Here is a 25,113-nt window from a genome sequence, read left to right as displayed (position 1 = left end):
GCGACGCTGAAACCAAGCATTCATACCTGGTTGACATCGTTTCCGCGCCAAACTGCGTAGTTCTGCTGTTCCACCTCAAGAATCATTATGCACTCATTTTTGCCCTCCGAGAGCGGATTGACGCGGATGGCGTAGCACAGCGCGAGCTCCTGACAGCGCGGTATGTGGCCTCCGACCCGCAGTTTCTTGCATTTGTTGTGCTATTTTATTTATGCCTTTCTTCTCTTTCTCTCCCCTCAATGCGCGGTTCCTTGGACTGTGGATGTCTGATCGCCTTCACTTAGCAAGGGTCAGCGGCCCTCAGCCTGGATCAACTTTGAAGAAGCACGCACAACAATGTTGTCTTGGTCCGATTATCGCATGGTTTTATTGACCCTCGATCGCGCGTAGCGCGTTAGCCTTTCTCCCCTTTGAAAACAACTTCTTCCTAACACGTCCGGCCGCCTGAAGCGCAGCCGTTGCACAAGCCTTTGCTTCTATTCTTTTACTTCAACAGCTTCTTCTTCCAGGCAGGAATTCTATAAATGCCGCATAGCCCGAATCAAATCGAACATGAGTGACAACAAGATTTCACGGTCGTCACGTTTACCTTCATTCGGGACACACGGCAAGGCAAAGCAAAACGATCAGTCCGCACTCATTTTTCTTCGTCCGAGCGCGAATTTCCTGGTAGACCATGTTGTTAGCGCCGCTGAAGCTCGAAAGTGAGGTAGCGCGCCGTTGCACGGCAGCCGGGTAAAGGTCATCGTCATCATCACCAACAATTGAAGTGCGTCCCTCCTCATCCTGGGCACAGCAGACCCCATACCCCTAACGGTAAGCATGCAAGCCACACGCGCGTAATCGTGCAAGCGCAGCTGGTTGAAAGAAATTACCGACCGGCATTTTGTTGGCCAAGATGCGAGAAAGGAGCTGTGTTTGCTTGTGCTCAGTGCCAAAAGCATAAGGCCTAGTGCGCCCTTCGTCCTCAAAGCCAGGAAGGTACTTCATCACCTATTCTGGTCCACAACCCATTTCGAGGCCGATGAGTGAGAAAGAAGCACACGCACGGAAAAACAAAATTGGAAGAAGGAAAAGACATTTTGGAAAAAAAAAAAAAAAAAAAAAAAAAAAAAAACCATCAATAAACAAAACAAAAAACAAACCACAAAACAGCAGAGGACTTTGAGTACTTGCCTTGTACGCATAACCTTGGTCTACCAGAAAGCGTTGGCGCTTGGTGGCATAAGCCATTTCCAGCGTGTCTTGGGACACGAGGCTGTAAAAGTAAGCGTTGTACTCGCCAGGCTTGGTCCGGTCGTTCTTTTTCTTCCTGCAGAGTCGAGCGTGCACGCGAGCATGAGAAAGCTGTCCCCAGAGTATCGTTTAAGTGTACAAGCATTTTGTATACTGATCAACCACCGGCTCCCCGATGCCTACCCTCCCGGATCAGGAAAGGAGGGTAAGTAAAGCCGTGGAACCATGCTCACCGTAGAATGCGGCCCAGTCGCTGGGCCTCTTGGCGGCGAGAACCACCATGTGAAGAGATCTGGACACACATTCAGTGGCATGAACGGACATTTGATGACTGCCTGAGAGGATTATGCAGCAGCAAACACACGAGCACACCTGAATCAGGACGTTGGCTTCTGGCAGATCGAAGGCATTGTCGGCAATCTTGGAAAAGAAAATGGTCCGGAAGGAGGGGGTGGTCTTGTAGCGGTTGATGATATCGTGCCGTTGGCGATCTGGTACGTCGCCATCAATGTGCTCCTTGCCCATTTGCATCGCCAGCGTACGAAGTGCAAACTTGTCATCAGAAAAGACGATGATCTTGTCTTGTCGGGCTTCGTGCAGTCGGATCAGATACTCGCAGTACATGAACTAGAGCATCAAACCGCATGCATCAGTCATGCGCAGCAAGATGACTATCATTCTGTTGAGATGGCACATGTCAAACCTTGATGGGGTTGCATACGCAAAGCTGCCGCTTGAGATGAATGCGGTTCTTCCCACGGAGGTACTCCTCGTAAAAGCCCTCGGTCATACGGCACCACACCTCAATGCACTGTACGCGGGCGATATGACCCGCCGCTTGTAAATCCATCCAGTTGGCCTCATACAGCTTTGGGCCAACCAAAAATCGAAGGTCATCAATCTTGCCATCCTCGCGGACCAGCGTTGCGGTCAGACCAAGTTTGCAGTGGCTGGGAATCTCCGTCAAGAGGGCTCGAAATTTAGCAGCGGGTACCGTTTGCACCTAAAGGGAATACACGTGGGTGAGAGTGTGTCACGTAGTGATATAGGCCCACCGCCACGACGAGTGGGTGGTTACAGCGCCAGTGTTGGTGGCCAACCTCGTCCAGCACCATGATGCCCCATTCGCGCTTGCGCAAAAAGTTGATTACGCGTGCTGCCTCCTCGGATCGATTCTTCTTTGGCGCCAGCATGGAGTACCTAAGATAGAGCAAACGCAATTCCAGCTGCTCATGACGCAGGGCTCGAGACAACGCCAGACGGAACAGGTAAGAGTAAAAAGCTCCTCGCACAGGTAAACTCACGTGCAGCAGATGATACAATCTTCGGGTGGTAGTTCTTTGTCATCGCGTGTAAACCTTTATAGATGCATGCAGCCCCCCACAGACCACGCCCAAACATGTGAGATAAATGCGTGTCGAAGTGCGGTTAGGCAAACGTGTGCTGGCCCATCAAAGCAGCGAAGATGGTTTGTGCAGCGTACTTGCGGATAATGCTGGGATCGACATTGCACCAGCGGCGAAATTCCGAGCACCACTGCTCCACAGCCACGGTGGAGGTGCACAACACGATGGCACGTTTTTTGATGGTCGACACGGCAGTCACACCAGTGAGGGTTTTGCCAGCGCCGCAGGGTAGCACGATAATGCCGGAACGTGCTTGGCCCGTCCGGCCAAACATTTTGCTGAGCGACTTTTCTTGGTAGGGCCGCAGAATGCAGGTGGGCTTGAGATCAATCTTGAGATCACGGAGCTTTTGGTCGCGCCGAAAGTCATACTCGCCAATCAAAGGGTAATCGAGACGAGATGGAGCACATTCTGCTTGAACGCTTTCCACATGCTCCTTCTTGATTTCAAAGGAGAAGAGTGTCTTGTCCGTCTGTGTGCCCATGCATCGGTCAGTTGATGGTGGTCTCAAGAACAGGTGCGCTAGCTCAATCACACTTACGTCAGCAGCAAACTCATCCACTCGATCATAGAGGTCAAGGATGTCTTTTGGCACCGCGGCCAGCTGAAAGTAGCCGATGAGCAGGCGTCAATGCGCAGCATCACCGACGAAAAAAAAAAAAAGTCAGATGTAGTACAATACTTGAGCCCAGGCCATCCAGAATATGGCCAGTCCAAAAGCCATCCTACCTCCTCGGTGGCATCAGCAGCGGCGACGAGCGCCTCATCCGACAACTCGTCACCATCTTCTTGATGGGCCTGCGATGTTCGTAGGCGGGCGGCATCGGCAGCCGCCTGGCCCTCAAACTACGCCAGGGTTTTAGCATGAATTCATGTATCCACTGTGAGCGCGCCGAGCTCCAAGTTCACTCAGGGCACACGTGGGCAGATGATTCACGCATTTACGTATTTGGCCACACCTGAAACTTATCGGCAGATGGGGCCCCGCCACGCTGCTCTTGCACTTCGCTATCGTCTATTTTGGCGTTGCGAATGACGGGGTTCTTCAGCAAATCCTAAAAAAGAATCATGGTGTATGAGGCCTCCTGTGTGTGACGGTGGCGCCTGGAGGAGCACCAGACGGCGTACCGAGATGGCCTTCTCATCGTTGGTTTCAACAATGTAGCGGTTGCTGCGCAGCACTAGCTTGACCTGGTAATGGCAACACACAGCCCAGCCAGGATTAAAGAAGCAACAGCCACAGTCGTCACGAGCGAAGGAGCAGCAGGAAAACCCGCAAGCCAAACCACAAAGGAAGCCCTCACAAAACGATGCCCACAGCGGCGGGGTGTCGGCAGGCAGTCGTACCTTGCCATAACGCTCAGTGCAGGTGCGAATGTCCTTGCGCACGGGCAGGGGTAGGTCGGTTTTGCAAAGGCGGTCCAGATACTTCATGATGTCGTCCGTCTGGATACCAACTGAAGCGGCGGCGTAAAGGGAGTACGAGGTGATGCGGTACTCGTGAATGTGCTCGGGGCGACAGATGGGCTCAGCAATGGCAATGAGAAAATCATAGGCCTGCTTGTAAATGGGGGAAAAAGTTTCCAAAAAAATTTGCCCATCTGGAGTCTATGGCTCAAATGCAGCCAGAGTGCTCGTGAGCCTTGCGGGTTTGCCGGAACAATGCGATTGCGAAGGGCGGGCTTACTACTAGAATAGGCCGATTGGGGTGATCGGGCTTCAGCTCGAGTGCATGCCGCATGTCGATGGCACCATATTCGTCCGTTTCAAAGCTCGCTGCGCGGCAAGCGGGGCTGTGAGGTAGGGGCCAGGCAATGCCGGCGAGCGAATCACGGGACTCAAGAATGGCCTGGATGGGTCATCAACTGGCAAGAGAGCGTACAGGTGTTGCCGATTCCCATATCCGGTCGTGTCAGGTCTGAATCCTCGAAATCAATCCGCTCAGTTTCCTCTTCGTCGTTCGCGGTCGCATTTGAGGCTCGCTTGGTGCGCTTGGTGCGCTTTGTCTTCTGGACAGCTGTGTGAGCCGACAAGAGCGCTGATTAGCGTGCGCCACGAACCGAACGGGCGCCCCCTGGAGCGCTGAGCTGTCGAGTCTTGGTTCGAGACACACACCAGAAGGGGTCTTGAAGTCTTCCTCATCGTGATCAATGGCTTCGGCTTGACTGCTACTGCGCTTGGAAGAGGCCATCTTGGCCAGTATGCCTGAGGCCTTGGAGCAGCCACGACGAAAAAAATAAAAAAAATAAAATTGATGAAGGCTCCATGCAGGGGAAGCGAATCCCAGCCAATGACCGACCTTTGGGTTTGCTATTCCCTGAACCTCAATGCCCTGGCTCAGCCAGCCGGTTGGTGCTCGGCCTTTGGCGCCTCTTGTTCAACCCGAAACGACAGGCCCGTCGTCGAAGACCGTCACCTGCTCGTTCACACTCCACACACACTGACTCGGTGCATCACCATTCACCGCCGCGAAGCCAGACGACGAAGCCAGTGAGCTCAGGTTTGGACGTACATGTGTACAAGAAGAGAGTTTGAGAGAGAGAGGGTTTGAGAGGGTTAGAGAGTTTGGGATGAATTGGTTGAGAGAGAGAGAGAGATCAAACGTTACTTTGAAGATCCATTTTATTGGCAGATTGCCTTTTGAACGCACACACACACACACACACACACACACACACACACACACTCTCGCAGACGCGCGCTCTCTTCTGGATCTGCTTCTTCTCGTTCTTGTCTCACTGATCTGATTCCGCCTTGGTGGGCTGCTTGGGCGGGGCACTCGCTGGCAACTCACATTGGTGGCGGTGGCGGTTGCTGTCAGTCAGCTTGTGCCACTCGTTTTTTATTGTCAATGTTGGTTGGTTTGGTCCGACTCGTGGGTCAGATCGAGCAGGACAGCGAAGCGAACAACGGCGTGTCAGGTGCGTGAGTTGACATCAGCCACAGTCAAAGTGACGTGCTGGTCAGGTACTGGTGTGTCATGTAGATGTGATCAATTGATCACACCGGTGAATGCCCCTTTGGTCGAGATAGGATGTGGTGCGGCTAGCCGGGCGGGGTTATTTTATTGCTATTTAATGCCCTGAGGACCCGCGACTCGAACGCACTGAGTAGCCGGCCTCATCAACCCAATTATCCCCACCCCACGTGTGCCCATGCTCATGGGCGATTTGGGCTGACAGCATGGCACGCAACATTCTGAATCCACTTAGCAAGTCTGCGGGTTGGCTCCGCCGACGATTTCGCGCGAGCGGGGCCGAAGCTGATGGTGACGGCAACGGTGGCTCATCGCTCGATGCCAGCCTCTCGGGTCATTCCCTTTTGCACATGTAAGCGTGAAGATCGACTTGCGCTCAGCCATTTCGCGCCCTGCTCAATCTCTATGGCCTGTTGACACACGTGCGCGGGCATATTTAGGCGCGAGGATCAAGCGGCTGATCTCGATGCAGCATGGTACAGTTATCTCGAAGCTCGCGCCACCGATGAGAGCGTGGCAGCCGAGTGCTTTGACGCATATGTCTACTGCGTTATGAGCTACCTCAGTGATCGCGACGAACATGCATCACTACAACTGGACGCCTATCCGGACGCCTTTTGTCACGAGCTTGGACTCCAACTTGGCGCGGCAGTGGCTCAAGTGGCTCCCCTCCTCCGCGAGCCTGGGTTCAGCGACGAGGGTTCTGGCCTCATCAAACACACGGCAGCCCTTCTTCGCTTGAGTGCACTTGTGGCTCGGGACGACGCCAACCTTGATGCGCTGACAGAGAGTGATGTAACTTCTCACATAACAGCTCTGGCCCTTGCCATTGTCGCCCGCGAGTGCGCAGACTCAGCCATCAAGGGGATGACAATTCTGGAGCTCCTGGATAGCTATGCCCTACCATTTGTGCAGCGCGTCTTTGCGCCGGGCCAGGCTTGGATCCAAACGCCCGCCCTTAGTGGTGCTGCGCTGGAGCACGACCTTGCTCCTGAGCTTCGGCTGTTGGATCAAGGCCTCCATACCTGCTACGAGTCGCTCCGCTCCGAGGCGGTCCTGGCTGCCTCTCTCGCCTCACCCGGCTCCCCTAGTCAGGCGAGCGGGGCTCTTGATTTTGATCCGGCCTCCGGCAATGGCACCTCCGACACCATTGGCCCAGCGCCAGCCCCTGGAGACCCCCGCTTGCAGATGGAGCGCATTTTTTGCGTTCTCAATGCCTGGACGCGTTGCTCAGGGGAGCGTGCACAACTAGTGACGATGCATCAAAGGCTGCGCAGTAAAATACTTCGCCTGGCGCGGGCCGTACCGGCCGTACCCTGGCTTGACGAGCTACTCGTTGTCATGCTGGCCTGCATCCCACAAGCCGCCGAGAATAGCCAGCGCGAGGAGTATTTTGCTGCCCAAGCGCTTGTCTGTGGCCTCTTGGGGCAGTGCAGCACCCCCTTCGAGGACACAGCCCTTGCGCCCGCACTGCAGACTGCTTACCTTCAGGTACCATTTTCATCCCCCTCTTCCCCAATCCTCCCCAAACGATGACTGCCCTTGTGAACCACTCTCGCATGCCTCCGCCTCCCGCGGACCAGTCACACGATGTGTCCCGTTTCCTTTCTCTTTCTCACTCGTTTGTGCATCTTGGTTTTGTGTTGCCTTTAATTGTGGCGACTGCTTGTGAATGGGCAACACTAGCGAACGGCCCAGCTCTTGCGTGTGATCCGCCGCAGTCTCCGCTCGCCCCGGCCCCACACCCTGCACCGTTTACTGTTGGAGAATCAAGCGTTTGCATCCTGCTTGGCAGTGTTGGAGCGCGCTGTGGACACGGAGTTGTTGACCGCAGCCTTTCGAACAATCGCTGCCATGATCCATCAAGAGGGCGGTGAGCAATGGTTTCGGACCCGAATTGGCTACCAGCGACTTTTTGACGACTATCGCCAAGGCCTGCGTTTGGGTCGCTTTCACTGCTATCTCTGGCTTGAGCTCGTCATCGGGCTCAGTCTCAATTGGGACAGTCCTGCGATCAACGAAACACTGGCGACGGAGCCTCTTGTGATTCGCGCCCCAGCAGCTCTGGCCATCTTTCTTGAACACCTTCCACAACTGGATCTACCCTCGACCACCGTGTGCCCCGTGCTTCAGGGCATCATGCATATGATTCAGGACAGCTACCATAATGCCAACTGCTGCTGTGAGGGCAATGTCACCGCCATCATCCTCACCCTGCTCGAGCAATGGCACACGGCCCCGGATGACGTTAGCGATCATCTCGTGCGCTTGCTAGAGCTTCTCGTGTCGCATGCCGTGGAAACAGCCGAGTTGCGCCGCCTTTTGAATCTCCTTTTTGTGCAGAGTCCCACGTTTCGTCCTGAGCTTTACCTTCGCTTGCAAGCCCTTCTTCGTGTGGCAGCCGCTGGACACGAACCCATGTATCTGATGGACCTACATGGCACCCGTTCCATGCTCTGGGTGCCGCATCTCGATGCAAGCTTGGGTGGCGGCTACACATTTCATACCTGGATTCGGATCGAGTCCTTGGACGCGGAGCTCCTACCAATTGATTTGCACCATCAACACGGTGCCCCGGTGCGCGTTCGACCAAGTCGCAGCACGGCCACTCGCGTCACTGCGGCCAGTTCCGAACATGCCCCTGCTGAGGAGCCGGGTACCACCGGACTCGGCTCATCCTCAGCCAGCGAACCGGACCCCGGCATTGGTAGCGTGCGGCGTGAGTCACGACAGATGGGCAGCTACGAGCCTCGTCTATTCAGCTTTCATGCCGCAGGGGGCAGCGGGTTTGAAGCATTCTTTACGGCTGGTCGACTTGCAGTGCGCACCGTTGTGGGTCAGGGCAACCGCCAGCAAATGCACACTCACGTCTTCTCGACCACGCAAATTCCCATCCGGCGCTGGATCAGTCTCGCCGTCGTTCAAACTAATCCTGCGCATCTATTTGGAGGCAAAGGCGAGACCAAGCTGTTTTTGGATGGTGAGCTGCGCGAGACCGCAGCCCTACCATGTCCATCGCGCCGGGATACTTATCTTGACTGTCGCATCGGTCGGGGCCGTGATGCCGACGAGAGCATTGCGCTCAATCCTATGCGTACCGGCAACACCTCTCTGCGTGCCCAACTGGCGAACATTCACATCTTTGAGCCACTGACGACGGACCAGATCCGGGCAGTCTACGCCTTGGGCATCGACTACGTGGGCAGCTTTGACGCATGTACTTTGGCCTCCTTCAAACAAAATCACACCTTGGACCAGGTGGTCCAAGGTTACTCAGATGGGGATCCCAGCCTGACAGAGGTCTTTTTCGACGCCGCTCCACCTGACGCTCTTTCCCTAAACACCACGCCTGCCGTTGGTGCGCCAGGCGAAGATAAGGGCGTCCAGAACATGCGCAAGGCGGGCAGCACCGATTTGGTGGCGGCCCGCACGCTGATAGAACAGCCGATTCAGGGTCTGCTCAAGGTCATGTATCCTGCTCAGCTGTGTCGCAACGGTCAAATCCGCAATCAAGCCACCATGATCGACGCGCTAGCGGAGGAACAGCCACCAGCCGTACTCACCGGCACGTTGTGCGTGCGCCGCAGTGTGCGCCAGGTTATTGGCACCCTCGGGGGTGTGCAGGTCATTTGCTTTCTGTTAGCCCAGCTCGATGATGTGGTGGAGGCCGTATACGCCTACAACATGCACACCGCCGGGAAGAGTGAAACTGTGGGCGAGCTTGGCTCAGCCTGTGTGGCTGCCTTCTTTGATCTCCTGCAGGGCGTGCTGCGTGATGATGTAAATGTGGCTCAGGTCCTGCAAGGGCGCGTCCTGGCCGTCATCTCAGCCCTTTTGCAGCGTTCCGAGTACGCTGTGCTAGGAATACAGGACCTCATGTCCATCCAGGCTCTGCTTGAGCGCGCTTCACCCAAAGCCGAGTTTGTACGCGCCGTATGCAAGCAGCTCGTGTTTGATTTTGAGCTCTGGGGCCGCTCAGATTACGCCGTGCGCGTGGGCCACGTTCGCACAGTGGCAGAGCTCATTCGCAACCATCCTACTTTCTTCCGTCAACATTACGGGGTACAATACGTGATTGATCTTTTGCGCCCAAGCCTGCGTGAGTCTCAAGAACGCGCGCGCGCGCGCCTAGGTTCCGTCAGCGTCGCTACCCGCTCGCCCTCTGACACGAGTTCGGACGAGGAAAGCAGTGTCTATGCCTGTGTCATGGGGTTGCTGGAGATGTATTTGCGGCGCAGCGTAAGCCAACGCGAAGCCAAGGCCCTGCTTCGCTTCGTACTGGCTGGCGAAGACTTGCAACACACACTGCTTGTCCTCAACTTTTGCTACAACGCGCTCCTCTCAGGTTTGCGTAAGTTTTCTGTTGTCTGTTTTCTGTTTTCCTTTTCTCTTTTTCTCTTTTTCTCAGTTTTCTTTTGCCTGCTCACTCATCTCGATCGGTCATCGAGTACCACGCTGTTGGGTCAGATTCCTCTTGGGTAGTCACTTTGTATCGTAAAAAAATTCACGTGTCTTTGCGGTCACCAAACGCTTGCGATGGCAGATGGGGACCAGCTGGGCCAACACGTACACGACGCTCTTACGTTTGGCGGGCCCCCCATCGAGTTGTATAGCCTCCTGCAACGGCAACAAGCAGAGCTTCGGGCTGCCGTTTTGCGTATCCTCGTTTTTCTTTCCCGCCATTCAATGCGCTTAGATGATGACGCCAAGTTCGTGGCAGCCCTTGACTCTCTTTTTCTGGTTGTTTCGCGTTTGTGCTTCCTCTTTGGCTTCGGCTGTTTGTCCTGTTTCTGATACAGCGGGTTGTCTTACACCAGGTCACAGTTGCGCTTGCTGGATATCGGACCGCTGAGCTTGCTTTCACTTTGGGGTACTCGTGAGCCGCGCAACGCCACATCCTATGAGGTATAGTGCCTCTGCCTGCTCTTTCGTCTTGGTTGCTACCGTCTCAAGGTCAGCCGGGCCCAGACCCTGACGCCTCACATTTGTATGGCCTCCAGGTACTCAAGGGAATTTTAGACCAAGCCGTTTGCCCCAGGGTTGCCGTTACCGAGGCTGAATCGGGAGACGGCTTTACGCTTCTCTCTTCCGAATTTGATGCCGGCAGTGAGGTGCCGTTGTTCCGCTGTGAATTAGTGGCTCCTGACTTTGTTACCGTGGCTTTGCGCCTCCTTGACAAGTTGGATCGCACAAATTATGCCTATCATTGCCGTATCCTTCTTGACCTGCATGACCTGCTCAATGCGGAGGGGGTGGCACACCAAGCCTCCGCTTGCGTCTTTGACTGGATGTTGACTCTGACCCAATGGTTGACGGCTGCGGCATTCAATCCACGGCCGCTGCTGGTCAGCAATCTATCACACAGTGATCAATCTCGGCTTGGATTATTATGTGCTGCTCCAGAAGACGCAGACGAGCTCACATCGGAGCTGAGTCCCCCGTTGGCTGCTGGACTGCATGTGCTGGCACAGATGATGCTGCTGCAAATGGACACACACTTCGAGTGGGAGCGCAACCTGCGGCCCGTGTTGCTGCAGCTTTTGCCTTCTGAGGGCTCGACTTCCAAATCAGCCCACTCCACGCCCGACTTGGCCTCCTTTTTGACAAGCGTTTTGCTACGCCAGCTGGCCGATCGCGTCTACGGTCATCTGCACGCCCAATCCAACATCGGTACAGTGCTGGCTACCAACGTGCTCAGCGTGGTGTTTCAGGCCGAGACACACTACTTCCACACCAGCCAGCAGCTGCGCGCCACTTTGTCTCCCGTGGGCCGACACTTCTTGCTGCGGGCCATGTCATTTTTTGCCGATCGACTGAGCATTGACTCCCTGCCCTCATTCGGCGTGCTGGAGCAAGCGGACGTGCAGTTTGCCGGCACTGTGGCCGTGCGTCCTGGGGGTATGCGCCGCATTCTCTTGCGCGCATATCTCGAGGAATTAAATCAGCCAGAGGGGCTTCGCGTCTTTGCCATTGAGCGGCTACAAATGTTTATGGGTAGCCCAGACTTTTTGACCCTTTCTGCCTCGGAATCAGGCAAGAACAAGTTACTTTATCTCATTTGGTCCTTGGATAATGTCTTGCTGCACATTGTGGCCGATGACATTCAGGACGCACTCTTTAGCATCGTGGCCACTCTCTTCAAGCATGTCTTGCGTACTCATAGGCTTGACATGCTGCTGGAGAGCAACGAAGGTGGGCCCGGCCACCCATCACACCCGTCATCGTCTGTGGCGCAAACACACAAACACAAGCTCACACGCAGCTGGTCTTTGCAACTTAATATTTTTATTGCTCGATGGTGATTCTCCGTTTTTCTGTTTCTCTCCCTCTCTCCGTAAGAGCTCACGCTTGTTCTGTTCGATGTGTATGTGTGATGCAGCTGCTGGTATCATGGGTGAATGCGGGGAGGCAATTCTGAGCGATGCACCAGTTGAAAAGCTCATGATCTTGCTCCGATCTGCCAACTGGCGACGCCTCATTGACGATGTGGTTCGTACACTTGTCTATGTTCTTCAGGCATGCAGATCCAGCACATCGATGCTTGCAAAATTGCACGCTTCTTTGTTGGGTCCTACCACTTTTGCTTCTTTTGCTGATGCCTCTGTTGCCCTGGATGTTACTGTTGAAATTTGGCATGACGCGACATACGCTAGGTTGCTCCCGTGGCTTTTAGTATCATGGACCGTGAGTACATTGATCATGGAGCCAACGCCATGGATGTTGCTGCTGAGCAGGAAGAGGGGGCACACCGGCTGTATCAGGCTCTTCAACGCTTGGAGGAGCGCATTGGGGCTGCTAGCTCCCGGATACAGGCCAATGTTCTGCAGCCTGCGACAAGGCAGTGTACCAAAGAGTTTAAACGCTTACAAACTCTGGCATCACAGGCCACCGCGCGTTACAAGTCGGCCACCCGGCGTTGGATGATGCTGACACGCTTCCTCCTTGGGTATCGTGGTGTGCTTGATGATGGACGGCCACGTGAGGAGCGTATCGTGCGCCACTGGAAGTTGGATTCGACCGAAAACTTCAGCCGCATGCGCCTGCGCCAGGCACCTCTCCACAACTTTAGCAATCACGAAAAGGCTGCATCCCAGCGCGACAACGCGACATCCTTGCTCAGTCCCAAGACCTTTGATTTTGATCGCCGTGAGAGTGTGTCCCGCTTGAGTCACGCCAAAAGCAAGCAAACCGAGCAAGAGTTGAAGCGCTTCACATCCTCTGTGCCGGATCACATTGAGTCGCAAGGAACGGAAGTGCCCTTATTTAGCTCCACCTGCAGGATGGTCTGTCTGATGGACACCATGCGTGGCATCTTTGCCATCAACCGGACCTCTATCATGTTTCATGCTGAGCTGCGCGATCTAGAGGCACTGCCCATCGCCGTGGGGGAAGACATGCCGGCTGATTTCCAGTGGCCCATTACTCAACTGCGAGAGGTGCATCTGCGGCGCTACAATCTGCGTTCAACCGCTCTCGAGTTGTTTTTCATTGATCAGACAAACTTTTTCTTCGACTTTGATGAGGGCATGCGGGACCAGGTCCATCAGGTCTTGATCTCGCTCAAGCCACCTCGGTACGCATCAACTGCTGCTGCTCTCGACTAGCGCGATACTTTGCCCTGAACTGGTCCTCTCACTTTGTCCCCACGTTGCAATGTATTTTACGTGGCTTTGTTGTGTTTTGTCTGGTAGCCTCACATTTGGGGCGCGCATGATCGCTCCTGGGGCTCTCTTGACCGAGTCGGGGTTGACTGAGCGTTGGTGCCGACGTCAAATCAGCAACTTTGATTACTTGATGATGCTCAACACAATTGCTGGTAAGGCAACATGTTGATGGGGGGCTCACCTCACCGAGCACAAAGGTGACAGGGCTAACCCTTTAGTATTTTATCGTTGGTATTCCAAGATTCCAAAATAACGGTGATTTTACGACTTTGTCTCATCTGCCATCGCTGTTGGGGTGACATTGTTCTTCAGGGCGTTCTTTCAACGACCTGAACCAGTATCCAGTCTTCCCCTGGATCTTGGCCGACTATAGCAGCGATATGCTGGACCTGAGCGACCCGGCCACGTTTCGCGATCTGACCAAACCCGTGGGTGCGCTCAATGCTAGACGCGCCGACCAGGTGAAGATGATGTTTGACGATTTTGTCGATCCATCAGGCCTGGTGGCCAAGTTTCACTACGGCACCCATTACAGCAATGCGGCTGGAGTTTTACATTATCTCATTCGCATGGAGCCTTTTACTTCCCTTCACATCAATCTGCAGGTGAGTGGCGGACCAAACGATAAGGGTCACATTGGCTCTTTGTTTTGTTCTGCCCGTTTTGTGTCATTAAGAGTGTGAAGCGCATGGATGGTTTACTCACGCACCTCAAAATCTGGTGTCTCGTGCCGACCGGCGCATTGGCTTGTGACGGTGCAGAGTGGCAAGTTTGATCACGCTGATCGCCAGTTTATCAGCTTTTCAACAACATATCAGTCGATCGTGGACGGCACGGGCGATGTCAAAGAGCTGATTCCCGATTTGTTCTGTTTACCCGAGAGCCTTATGAATCGTGAGGGCTTTGATCTCGGCTGTTTGCAAAACGGCCAGCGTGTGCACCACGTCGATTTGCCTCCGTGGGCACGGAGTCCCTTCGATTTCATTCAAAAGCACCGCGCTGCGTTGGAGAGTGAGCACGTGTCGCAACAGCTGCATCATTGGATTGACTTGATTTTTGGATACAAACAACGCGGCAAAGCCGCAGAGGAGGCCTTAAATGTCTTTTACTACACCTCCTATGAAGGTGCCATTGATCTCTCAAAGTGCGAAACGGAGGCGGAGGTTCGTGCCCAGGAGGGCATGGTGCGTGAGTTTGGCCAGACACCCAGCCAACTCTTGACGAGTCCTCATCCGGCTCGCATGGGGAAGGCCGAAGACTTGGATCGGTCACGACTGAGTAACGACTTGCAAGTGGGCAGCTCAGCGCTGTTCGAAGACTTGAAGCATCTCAAAGCCTACTTTGTGGCGCAGACCGTTACCAATGTGCCCATTGTGGTGGCTCCCCCGCGGACGGGAAATGCCAAGTCGTGGCTGACTCGAGGCCTTGTGCAGCGCCTCGTCACCCTCTCCAACAACGGCGCGATAGCTGTACACGGTTGGGTCAACGGGCCGCAGGGTCTGCCCGAGCTCGAGCCCGATACGACACCGGCGGCCAAACAGCTTAGCGACTTGCGTGCTTGGCTTGAGCCTGGCAACACGCTCAGCAATAACAACGTGGATTTGACGCGTGACAGCCAATTTGCACTGGTCGGTGGTTCATGGGATCATCACTTGAAACTTATCTCCGTGGCCACGCGCCGCGTTGTGTACAGCGCCCGCGGGCATCGTGACATCATCAGCTGCGTGGCTCTCGATGCCAACGATCGAACATGCGCTTCGGGTTGTGTCGATGGCACAGTCATGGTGTGGACGTTGCACCGGTTCAAAGCTACGGCCTCTGGCGCGGCGTCAGCGCTAGGCATGCACAATAATGGCGGCATGGCTTGCGTACTGGCGGGGCCACATCACACCCTTGTTGGCCATGACGGTCCCATCACGGCCCTCTGCCTTCAGGAGGAGCTGGACCTGCTTCTGACGGCGGCCGGTGACGCGACCTGCAACTTATACTCTATTCGTCAAGGCCTGTACCTGCGCACCCTTGACTTTCGTGTGCTGCCTCGTGAAATGGCACTCAGCCCAGAGGAAGCCCTCTCCAAGCCCGTGGCATTATCCAAGCGCTCAGCTTCACAAAGCACGCAGCTAGATGCTGTCAGCGAAGGCAAGCAGGAGGACGATGAGCAGCACGACACCTCAAGTGCAAATGGCGCTGATGTTTTGGTCGAAGCCGGCTCGGTCTCAGACAGCGACGCGACATTGCAATCAACCGGCCAAGAGGCCGACTCCTCCTCCCACGCCTCGCAGAGTGGTGCACCAGCTGGGGTTCCCAATATCCAAGTGACCACCGACGCTGACGAAGACCGCCCGCTATCGGCGGAAAGTGCTGACAGCGCAAGGACAAAGAGCAAGCCGGGACCAGAGGCTTTTGATCCCACTGAATATCGCATCAACTTCCACAAGCTCATGGTGACTCGCTTTGGGGTGTGCGTGGTTGCCGCTCAGTGGACGCCGACGTCACGCGAGCTCAGCAACACATCACGACGTCGCCGCCGCTTTCACTCTCTTCACACCTTCAGCTGCAACGGTGATCTGATTGCCCAAGATTTGCACGCGACGCAGACCGAATGTATGTGCGTTAGCGCGGATGGCATTTACTTGACGACGGCCGGGCGCCACGGTCGGATTACAGTTCGTAACATTTATACGTAAGTAGGCTCTGAAACCTGCCCTCCATCCGATCGGTTGTTTGGGTGATCTTGTGTTTTGAGTGCACGAGCTACTTTAGACTTTGCCATGCTTGATGCTTGTTGATGTGCTCACTCCACACGTCGGTGTCATTATGCTTGCAGCTTGGATGTTTTGCGCAACATTGATACCCGTGCCGCCATTACGAGCATGGCATTGACGGAAGGCGATGCCCACCTGATCGTTGGATTGAGTGATGGCAAGCTCTTGATTGTGGCGGTGAGCATGACTTGATCAACGCGTAGAGGCCTTGGCTGGGACAGCAGGATTGTGGCATCGATTGATTGATTATTTCTCTTGCTTGGCATGCCGGCTTTGTGACTCATCGTGGCGCATGCCTGATTCGTGGGAATTGCAGAAGGGCGAGCGCGCCGCGAGCGGGTCCAGTGACTCTACAGCCTGAAGGCCTCATGGGTCTGCTCAAGCGGCACAGCCTGATAAGCAAGGAACTGAATTCGGATTTGAACATTAATTCTTAGGCTGCTTCGGCTTGAAGATGGGATCAAGATGTGCCTGCAATTTTTTTTCGTGTGAATAAGCAGTGAGCAGGCAAGACAGGATGTGAGATGATCGAAGCCTTGCAGAATGAGATGGGATGTTCATCTGAAGTATTGTCCGTGTGTTAGTTTTTAAACATCTTGGTATCAACATGTAAGAGAATCCACTTTTTAAAAGGCTCGATCTTTCACATGGCGATGAACAAACGCTTTGCAAGCCCACGCACCGGTTTGTGCTTGTAGTATGGAGACGTAGATCCCACAACAAAAATGGGAGTCCCATTCAAGAATAGCCGCCAGACGCTAAACATGATTGTAGTGTGGCAGTCAAGAGTGCAGGAACGAATAGGATACCCAGCTTGGCGTATCAGAGGCAAACGCACGGGGGTAGTGCAACACGACCATGACCAACCTTTTGTGAAATCCACGCGCATCCAAATCCCAAATCTTCCAGCATGAGGCCAAAGCCAGCCAGGTGTCCCAATCATAGTCAGAACGCATTTTGATGTAGAAAACCCAGTGGTCCTGGTTCCCGGGCGGAATGATATCCTGATACTGGCAGGGGTCCCGGGCCGTGTCCACGGCATGTGAACTCTGGATGAGGCTGTCCAATTGCTCCTCATATTCACGTTGGGTCATGCCTGCTGTCTTGACGCGAGCCGCGGGCGCTTGGTTCAGAAGGTGCTTTTCAAAGTAGACCTTTTGAAAATAAGAGTTGAGGTTAACACCGGAGGCACCGAAATGAAAAGTGCGCGAGATATCTGGAATAAGGCACTCGCGGTCCTTGCGAATGTTTGGCAAACGCATCCACATGTCCCAATCCCACATTTTTTCGGCTTGTGGCCAATTCTGCTCCAGCTCGTCTACAAAGAGTGACCGCGATAACATCCAACCCAAGCCAGGCATGGTTTCCACCCGATATAGCAAGCTGCTGTCCTGTGCGGTGTGCATGTAGCCCAAGTCATTCCAGGCCGAGATGCAATACAGAGACGGATCTTGAAGAAGCAGATGCCGCGTAGAGGCAAAGTAGTGATAAAAGTCGGCGCTCACTTCCAGATCCTCTTCTAGAATGATTACATGCTCTGCAAGAGCGCATGGCAGCGAGTCGGGCGATCATCACAAGGGGAGCAGAGGTATGCATCAGAGTGTTGATTACAACAGGCCAACGTCGTGACACCAAGCTCAGGCACACACCAGCATTGGGAAAATCAAGGTGAAAGGCTGCAGAGAGGGCATCAAAATAGTGTTGGCTGATGCGACCGTTCTTCTCGCCATGGGGCTCTTGACAAGTGAACTTGATGCCGAGAAGGCGCGTCATACGAGCAGCTTCCGGTTTGCTTCGTCCATCTATGTAAACGTGGATGAGGCCTCGTGCAGATCCCTGGAGTGAAGTTGGCGGCGGAAAATAATCAGCACCACGGCAAATTACATCCGTGAAAATGTGTGTGTGCCGCGCATGTGTATGCGTGCCAGAGTCCATGAGCTGAAGTGATGAGTAGGGTCGCAGCATGGGTGGTCGGTCACTCGTGCGTACCTGGCTATTCAAGAGTGCCAAGAGAGCTCTGTACAGATAGCGGGGCCGGTTCTCAGATGCCACGATTATGACGGGGACATCGGCCAGCTCACTAAAGCAAAGCATTGGGCCAGTCAAGCTCGGAGGAGCGTTTGATCATGCCACATCCCCCGCTGGAGCAAAATCGGAGATGTGCCAAAGATGCGTACGATAAGGGTTGATGCGGCGCTGCATCGATGACGAGTGGAGTCTGGCACTGGCAAAGCTCAGGATACCCGTCATATTGACCGCAAAAACTTCGGCTATGGTGCAGCAAGGTGTCAGAGGCCGAGGTGCGAGTCTTGGCTACGATGAGAGGCAAGGATAACATCGACGTACCGGTCTGCATCGGCATAATTGCAAGGAGGCCCGTCATCCGCTTCAAGTAAAGCAGTGGCCTGGCCGGGCCAAGCGTGACACGGATTGATTAAATTGGCGAAAAAAAAGGGACACGTCTAATGTTGGTGGTATCTGATATCAGCCGTTCAAGGATGGATTCCCACCTTTGCAGGCGGTGCCCATTCACTCGTCGAGATCACCTGGCTCAACGTTTCCTGCCAGCAAATGGGATATGAGAGGTTCAACAACACGCGAGGATAACTAAAGACTTGTGCACGACGTCCTGAGCAGCAGTTGGGCTCAAGAGCTGGCAGAAAGCGTGGCGCTGCATGAACATACCACTGTCTCACTTGGGTGGTCCAGACGCGTAATCATGGCCCACATCCCTCGCCAGCCCAGCTTGTCAATCTAAACACGAGCAAGAAAGGGCACATAAGAGTTTAGGGCCGAGCTTGTGGAAAATTGTGTGTTGCTGTGCTCGGTCAAGCATGTAAAAGCGCAAGACGCTTGGTCAAGCATGGAAAAGGTGCGTCTTTCGCTTTTCAAAGGGGGGTTGGCTGACATGGCTCACCTTCTGACTACCCATTTCCTTGAAGAGCTCGCGGCAGCGAGAGGATAGAGAATTTGAGGCCTCGTCACGAACAACAAAGACGAGAATACGGTTTGAATGCATTGTGCCCATGTGCGCGAGTAAATCTGATCCGCGATGCCTCATGAGGGTGGGCGTCGGCAAGTTTTGGGCGGTGGTGCAAGGGGCTGACAGTCAATCGAATCGATGAGCTCGGCTTACATTCTTCGGCACCTGGGGCGTAGGTGTCAAAGTCGGCGACTGAGGTTACTTGTGCGGTGGCACCATTTAGGCTGACAACGTGGATGCCGCGCTGCGATTCAATTGTTGGCGACAGTGTCACGTTATAGATCTAAAAGGCATTGGACACGGCCGACGAGCAGTGAGAATCGAGGTTGAGTCAGGACATGGGTTCATGCAAAGACTGATGGGTAGAGCTTGCTACTTTGCACTACGCACGGTCTTGCCGTCTACTCGGACCCAAACCGCCAAACGACTCGAGTAGGCCTCGATGGAGAAGGAATCTGCCACGTGGACACCCGGGTGGTCGTGGTGAATGACACCTTTGCGTTCGTCAAGCGCAGGGACAGGCGCTGTAGCTGGCCGCTTCGTCGCCGATGGTTGCTTTTGATTGAGCGGTAGATGCACATCGCCTTCGTTTCGGGCCCTGTCTTGCCATGGTATGCCTGATCCGTTGTTGACGTGTTCGCACACAGTTGAGCCATGCGTGGGAGTCAAAGGCGTCAGGGCCCGGAGATGGGGGCAAAAGAAAGGGGACCGAGGGGGTAAGAGGCACCAAATCGAGAGCGTACCTTGGTCATTCAAGCCATCGAGAGCTCGATGGCTATCGGCGAGCCAGTATCTGAGGAAGAGGAGGTTGACGCCCAGGCTGACAAGCAACAAGGCCACAACCACGCGTTGAGCCTGCGACGACCGTGCCATCTTCGTCGCGCACAAGCAGGCATCAGAGAACCCAGTGACCCAAGATCTGGCGCATCAGCTCAATAGCTCATTCGTCCAAGCGCGCCATCCATCCACTCGGTTGGCCATCGCCCACACACACGATCAGCACCCCTTTTTGCTGCAACTTCAAAATGATGACATTTTCACATCGATACGATACGATACGATGAAGAGAGAGATCCAATTAGAGAGAGAAAGAGGAGGCAAAACTACCACATGTAAAAACAGAGATACAAATTGCGTCATCTCTCATTTGCAGTTCACACACACACACACACATACACACACACACACACACACACACACACACACACACACACACACACACACACACACACAAACACACACAACACGACTGATCGCTTTTTTTTTTGAAGGGGGCGGAGGCGAGGTGCATCCGGGCGGCGGGAAGGAGAGACTGGTCGTGTTGGAACTTGAGGGTGCTGGGTTTGAAGTTGGATGATGTGGCGGATTGGGTTACGTTGGCTGTGCTGGGCTGCGGCTTTGCTGGGGTTGCTGGTTTCGGCGCGTGATGTGTCGCACGTGACACATGTCCATGTCGTTCAGGTGCGAGCCCTCCTCTTCCTCCTCGGAGGACAATTTCCGCATCGCTTGGCATGACGTGCCTGGCTGACCCACGCTCATACTCGTTTCACTCAACCCATAATGTCGGGGATCCGGTGCATAATCAGACGTGCCATCTGGACGTCGGATTTGCTGATACTGCTGCGCATGAGCTCGACAACTACAAAAAGTACCTGCTGGAGGCGGTTTGTCGACACTCGTCACCTCGTCACCTCGTGGCGACTACGACCTCACACCGGCTGTAAGACTCAATCATATGGACATTGCAATTTGGTGGCTTTAGAAAACAACTGCCGAGTGGTTCCAACAACATCCTCCAGGCCATGGCGAAGGTCTTGTCTTCACGACCCATCCCTACATTGTCTCCCTACTCTTGGACTGCCCGCCTGGTAAGTCAGTGACTGTCAAAATTTGGTATGACACAGGATGCCTTTTGCCGGCAGGTCCTGAGGTTTCCTAGTTGTTGCGCGAGCGCCGGCGATCTTGCCCTCAATGTCTTCAACTGTTGCGATCACTGCTTCCATCGACACTCCATCATAGGAATGGGGTTTACCTGCCCAACCCCGACAGAGCAAGACCAGATTCGAGCCGCTCTTCGAAATGGAGACGTGGTCATGCAAGTGCGTGCTTATGGGCAATTGGCTATAGCCGTGAACTGAAAACCGGTTTATTCAAGTTTGCTGCTCCATTTTACATGCAGGCTTTCCCCCACAACTCGGAGACCGCTACCTTCTCGTCCGCTTTCTTTGAGGAGGCTCTACAGGTTTGTGCAGCTTATCTGCCGAAGTAGATCAATCCGCTCATCTATACTCATGTCCTCATGCATGCTTCTCGCTCTGGGTGACTTGTGACTGATCAGTTGGGCAAGCGCTTGTCTGTGCAACTCAACATCTCCAGTCCCTTGGTCATGACCCAGCGGGACGTCCCAGGCGCCACACGGGGCATGATCCCACTGCTGGCTCGAAACGGTGCGCATCCTCGTAGAGCTTTGCACCGTCTGGCTAATTTGTTTGTATCCAAGATCGCTGCAGCACGTGTCCTCTGTTCCCTCACTCTTGTGCGAGCGCTGATGGGCAGGCATCTTGGGGTTCTCCTCGGGCGTCAATACGGCTTCGTTGGCCCCTGGCGTACCGCGCGTCTTCCGCTGGCGGGATCCAGATAGTCGCACTGAGGTCCTGGCCACAGTTCATCCCTACGGCTATGGCGGAATCACGCTTGAGGATTGCATCGTTCTGGATGGTGGGCGATGGCTGATCAGAATCAAATGTTGTTCCAATCGCCACCCATACTCATCTTCTTATGGCATGTGGTGCGACAATTAGGGCTCAGCCATGCTCTATGCCCAGACTACAACAACGATAACGCCGGCCCGTGGAGTGTAGACCAGATCCAAGACCACTGGGCCTCATTGCGGTCCGAATTTACCAATGCAACTGTTTTGCCATCCTCTTTTGATGCCTTTTTCCGGCTGCTCGACCCTATTCGTGCTCAGCTACCCATCGTCGAAGATGAGATTGGCGGTGCGTGGCCATTGCGCTTTTTGATCGCACAAGTTTGCAGGCAATTGCGTTCTCTGTAGACCTTGCTTTTCATGCACGGTGGCTTATGCTACATCTTTTTTTTTTTTTTTTTTTTTTTTTTTTTTGATGCAGACACGTGGATCTATGGCGTTCCTAGTGACCCTGTCAAGAACACGCAGTATCGCGAAATGTTGCGTGCCTGGTCAGTACCTCTCCTTTTCGTGGGGCAAGTTTACGACTTCAACGATTAAAAAAAAAAAAACCGGATAGACGACTAGTCGGGGCACCTCAGCTACCTTTGTTGGTTTGACAGGGAGGACTGCCAGAGCCATGGCCAATGCAATGCTTCAGATCCAATTTTGCTCAACTTTACTCGGCTGCTCCTCAAAAAGTATGTCTCCAGCCCCCATCACCCCTGCTATTCGTGTAAAATGTAGTGTGTACATGACGGCCCGCTTGAATTTTGCAGCCCAGAGCACACATGGGGTGGTGATGTCAAGAACGTTCTGGGTATGTTCCACGTCTGACCAGGCAACGATCACACATTGATGAAGCCTCAACTGGACCAGGATTCGACCGCATCTGTGCTGCAGCCACACGCTCATCTTGTACCCGCGTAAATCATGCGGCAGGCGACGTGACCAATTGGGATAATACAGCCTTTTACCCCCTTCAATACAACGCCAGCAACTTTCTGGCCATTGCAGGTGGGCTGGATCACTCTTAGTGTCATTGGGCATAGCGTGGCCCTTGCCGACCCAAACGCCTGCTCACTGGCGTGCTTGCATATTTTGATGCCGATGTCCACTTGGGGGACGCCAAAAACAGCAACTTGGAACGAGCAACGCGACTGGGGTCTCACGTATCCAATGCAGGCCTTGGGGGGCCATCCCTTGGCCAACGACATCAGACAGCGGCTCCAAGAACTCGAGCCTCGTTCACCCGGCCTGTCGGGCTATCAGAAGGTACCTTTTGCTGTCGCCTTGCTTCAGGACGGACGCTTTGGGGTATCAAAAAAGCATGGGGTTCTTGCAATGTCCCTCGAGCGGATGCCGGGAATGATACGAGATAGCAACCTACTTGCTCTTACCGGGGCGTTGTCTTGCAATGCCAGATCTCTGATCCCACGGCGATGCTGACCTATGAGTCGTTGCGGCTGCAATTCAATGCAGCTGGTGGACTTGTTCAACTTGAGCATGGGGGCACCTCCTTTGCTTCGACGCAAGATGTGGTCGCTCTCTTTGAGTACCAGGTTGGGTATCGCCTCACTCGTGCACCAATGATTCGGCTCGATGCTATCGTGTTCAGGCAAAGTGGTGCTGATGCAAGTGGTGATGGCTACTCGATAGTCACACACGCCAGATGAATACGACAAGTTTTTCAATCATTACTTTGAGTGGGTGCAAACGCGATAGCAATGCCGGATTGCAGTGTTGAAGCATGGCTTGATTGTGGAATGCCCTGATAGGCTTATTGAGGGGCAAATTCCAAGCTACGCCCCCAAAGACTTTGGGAAGCCCGGACTCAATACGAGTCAGTATGGCAATTGGAAGCAGACAGCGCATGCCCAGTTGGTTGCAGCATTTGAACGGCAAAAAGACGGTGAGCGGTTTTCTGCCATTTTGGCCAAGCGGTGCTTATGGCGTTTGATTTGACGATGAACTGATGTCACGCGTACGACGGCCGCCTGCAGGTGTGACGGACCTGCAGCTGGAGCTGGTCATGAATACAAACTTGACCAAGCACTATGGCGCGCCTGCCACGGTGTGGCTTCACTATCAGTGGGCGACGGCCAACCCAAGCCAGTAAGTCGATCATGTTCCACGGCTTGCACTGAGGTTCGCTCGTTCATCTGACCAAACGGTTTTTTATTATTTTATTTTATTTTATTTTGACCCACAGGTTGCAGCTGACTGTGACAATCCTGAACAAGCCAGCCACGCGCTTGCCGGAGAGTCTTTGGCTCCGCTTTGATCCAAGCACCGATCTATCAAACACCAACTATGGCTGGTCGATGGACAAGTTGAACACCACCCTTCATCCGCTGGATGTGGCCATCAATGGCTCGACGGTGCGTGCCCAGTTTCGCCATCTCCTGTTGCAGGCAGCAGATTTTTGAGACGCTTGGAGTGCTGGGTCGGATGATGCACAGTAGCAGTTTGTTAGCTAGCAGTGAACACTCACCGATCCTTGCTTGGCGGGCAGGTTTTGCATGCGGTGAGCGGAAGCGTGCATTACACGGGGAATGACCGACGGCTCAGCGTGACGGCTCTTGATGCTCCAGTCATAGCCTGGGGCCATCCAACTCCCTTTCCAGCTTGCTGTGATGCGCTACCAGACCTGAACCAAGGTTTCAGCTCCTGCCTGTACAACAACATCTGGGGTACCAACTACATCATGTGGTTTCCTTATCGCCCGGAGGAGACAGGGTTCATCTCGCGCTACCAGATTCGTCTGGGTTGAAGATGTCATATTAATGAGGCTTACGAGTGGATTGCTGGAAAGGATGAACAGGGCAACAACAATAAAAAAAAAAATTCAACAAAAAGGCCAGCAGCAATCGAACACGACAAATTCCTTCAAAGAGAGAGAAAGAGAGAAAGGAGTAGAGAAGAAGAAGAGAAAAAAGGAGGAGGAGGAGGGGGCAAAGCAAGCAGAAAAAGAGACAATAGCGCCAAGACACGTGGCGAGCAGGCTCCGAAGACGAACACAGGATCGTCACGATGAGTCAGAGCAAAGAGAGTGTAACCAGATGATAGAATCTGGCTGCGCACGGTGGGGGCATGAAGAGACGTGGCGAGGTAGCTCAGCAAGTTTAACCCTTCTGGCTTTCAGCCTCCGACGCCTTTTGTTGGGCCGTGCGGGCGGCATCCTCGGCCTGGCTAATGGCGCCAGCCTGCTTGCCACCTGAAACGAGTTTGCGGTCTTGGAACGAGCCCTCCTGGCGAGGACGACCATGCGATCCATCGGGGAAAGTCACACGACCGCCACCCAAGACCTGCAAGTAGCGGCAGTCATCAAACAGGACACGAGAATGGTCAAAATACCATGGATAGTCTGGGGGGGGGGGGGGGGGGGGGCCA

General features: G+C 54.1%; 6 protein-coding genes across 6 annotated transcripts in view; 3 read left to right on the top strand and 3 right to left on the bottom strand.

Moving 5' to 3' along the window:
* Positions 1 to 591: 591 nt before the first annotated feature.
* MONBRDRAFT_32554 (uncharacterized protein) lies at positions 592 to 4,833 on the bottom strand (the record flags this gene model as incomplete). The annotated part of the gene is made up of 17 exons (XM_001746026.1): positions 592 to 810; positions 880 to 993; positions 1,201 to 1,312; positions 1,470 to 1,528; positions 1,609 to 1,863; positions 1,940 to 2,239; positions 2,337 to 2,436; positions 2,541 to 2,594; positions 2,720 to 3,114; positions 3,184 to 3,246; positions 3,372 to 3,488; positions 3,602 to 3,697; positions 3,771 to 3,833; positions 3,990 to 4,250; positions 4,330 to 4,418; positions 4,525 to 4,659; positions 4,758 to 4,833. The coding sequence occupies 17 exons, from the start codon at positions 4,831 to 4,833 to the stop codon at positions 592 to 594; spliced, it is 2,508 nt and encodes an 835-aa protein (XP_001746078.1).
* Positions 4,834 to 5,825: 992 nt separating this feature from the next.
* Positions 5,826 to 12,437, top strand: MONBRDRAFT_25735 (uncharacterized protein; the record flags this gene model as incomplete). The annotated part of the gene is made up of 8 exons (XM_001746174.1): positions 5,826 to 5,971; positions 6,060 to 7,110; positions 7,306 to 9,964; positions 10,028 to 10,097; positions 10,419 to 10,524; positions 10,620 to 11,811; positions 11,999 to 12,108; positions 12,273 to 12,437. Coding segments are annotated over 8 exons (5,499 nt in total), but the record flags the coding sequence as incomplete, so codon positions are not given.
* Positions 12,438 to 12,653: 216 nt separating this feature from the next.
* MONBRDRAFT_8517 (uncharacterized protein) lies at positions 12,654 to 16,028 on the top strand (the record flags this gene model as incomplete). Its single annotated transcript, XM_001746173.1, has 5 exons — positions 12,654 to 13,192; positions 13,311 to 13,435; positions 13,596 to 13,888; positions 14,045 to 15,313; positions 15,975 to 16,028. The coding sequence occupies 5 exons, from the start codon at positions 12,654 to 12,656 to the stop codon at positions 16,026 to 16,028; spliced, it is 2,280 nt and encodes a 759-aa protein (XP_001746225.1).
* Positions 16,029 to 16,474: 446 nt separating this feature from the next.
* On the bottom strand, positions 16,475 to 19,904 carry MONBRDRAFT_25733 (uncharacterized protein; the record flags this gene model as incomplete). The annotated part of the gene is made up of 12 exons (XM_001746025.1): positions 16,475 to 16,519; positions 16,731 to 16,806; positions 16,916 to 17,585; positions 17,698 to 17,884; positions 18,038 to 18,128; positions 18,395 to 18,453; positions 18,559 to 18,609; positions 18,734 to 18,802; positions 18,966 to 19,090; positions 19,185 to 19,314; positions 19,422 to 19,648; positions 19,775 to 19,904. The coding sequence occupies 12 exons, from the start codon at positions 19,902 to 19,904 to the stop codon at positions 16,475 to 16,477; spliced, it is 1,860 nt and encodes a 619-aa protein (XP_001746077.1).
* Positions 19,905 to 20,384: 480 nt separating this feature from the next.
* Positions 20,385 to 24,493, top strand: MONBRDRAFT_25732 (uncharacterized protein; the record flags this gene model as incomplete). Its single annotated transcript, XM_001746172.1, has 19 exons — positions 20,385 to 20,492; positions 20,618 to 20,695; positions 20,794 to 20,899; positions 21,051 to 21,130; positions 21,211 to 21,273; positions 21,370 to 21,478; positions 21,669 to 21,749; positions 21,833 to 22,030; positions 22,163 to 22,232; positions 22,344 to 22,421; positions 22,500 to 22,540; positions 22,663 to 22,737; positions 22,859 to 22,995; positions 23,145 to 23,282; positions 23,380 to 23,426; positions 23,499 to 23,632; positions 23,724 to 23,835; positions 23,933 to 24,101; positions 24,236 to 24,493. 19 exons carry the CDS (start codon positions 20,385 to 20,387, stop codon positions 24,491 to 24,493), a joined length of 2,082 nt encoding a protein of 693 aa, XP_001746224.1.
* A 232-nt stretch (positions 24,494 to 24,725) lies between these two features.
* MONBRDRAFT_32553 (uncharacterized protein) overlaps positions 24,726 to 25,113 on the bottom strand; it is a 1,643-nt gene continuing 1,255 nt past the window's right edge. The window contains exon 6 of the mRNA XM_001746024.1: positions 24,726 to 25,028. Coding sequence (XP_001746076.1) covers positions 24,846 to 25,028 — 183 coding nt within the window. The 3' untranslated portion in view covers positions 24,726 to 24,845. The remainder of the gene's footprint in view (positions 25,029 to 25,113) is intronic.

The sequence above is a fragment of the Monosiga brevicollis genome, genomic scaffold, assembly GCF_000002865.3.
Source record: "Monosiga brevicollis MX1 MONBRscaffold_11 genomic scaffold, whole genome shotgun sequence".
In the NCBI taxonomy this organism is placed as follows: domain Eukaryota; class Choanoflagellata; order Craspedida; family Salpingoecidae; genus Monosiga; species Monosiga brevicollis.
The sequence above is the reverse complement of the archived record's forward strand: the minus strand, read 5'-3'. Positions and strand labels throughout refer to the sequence as shown.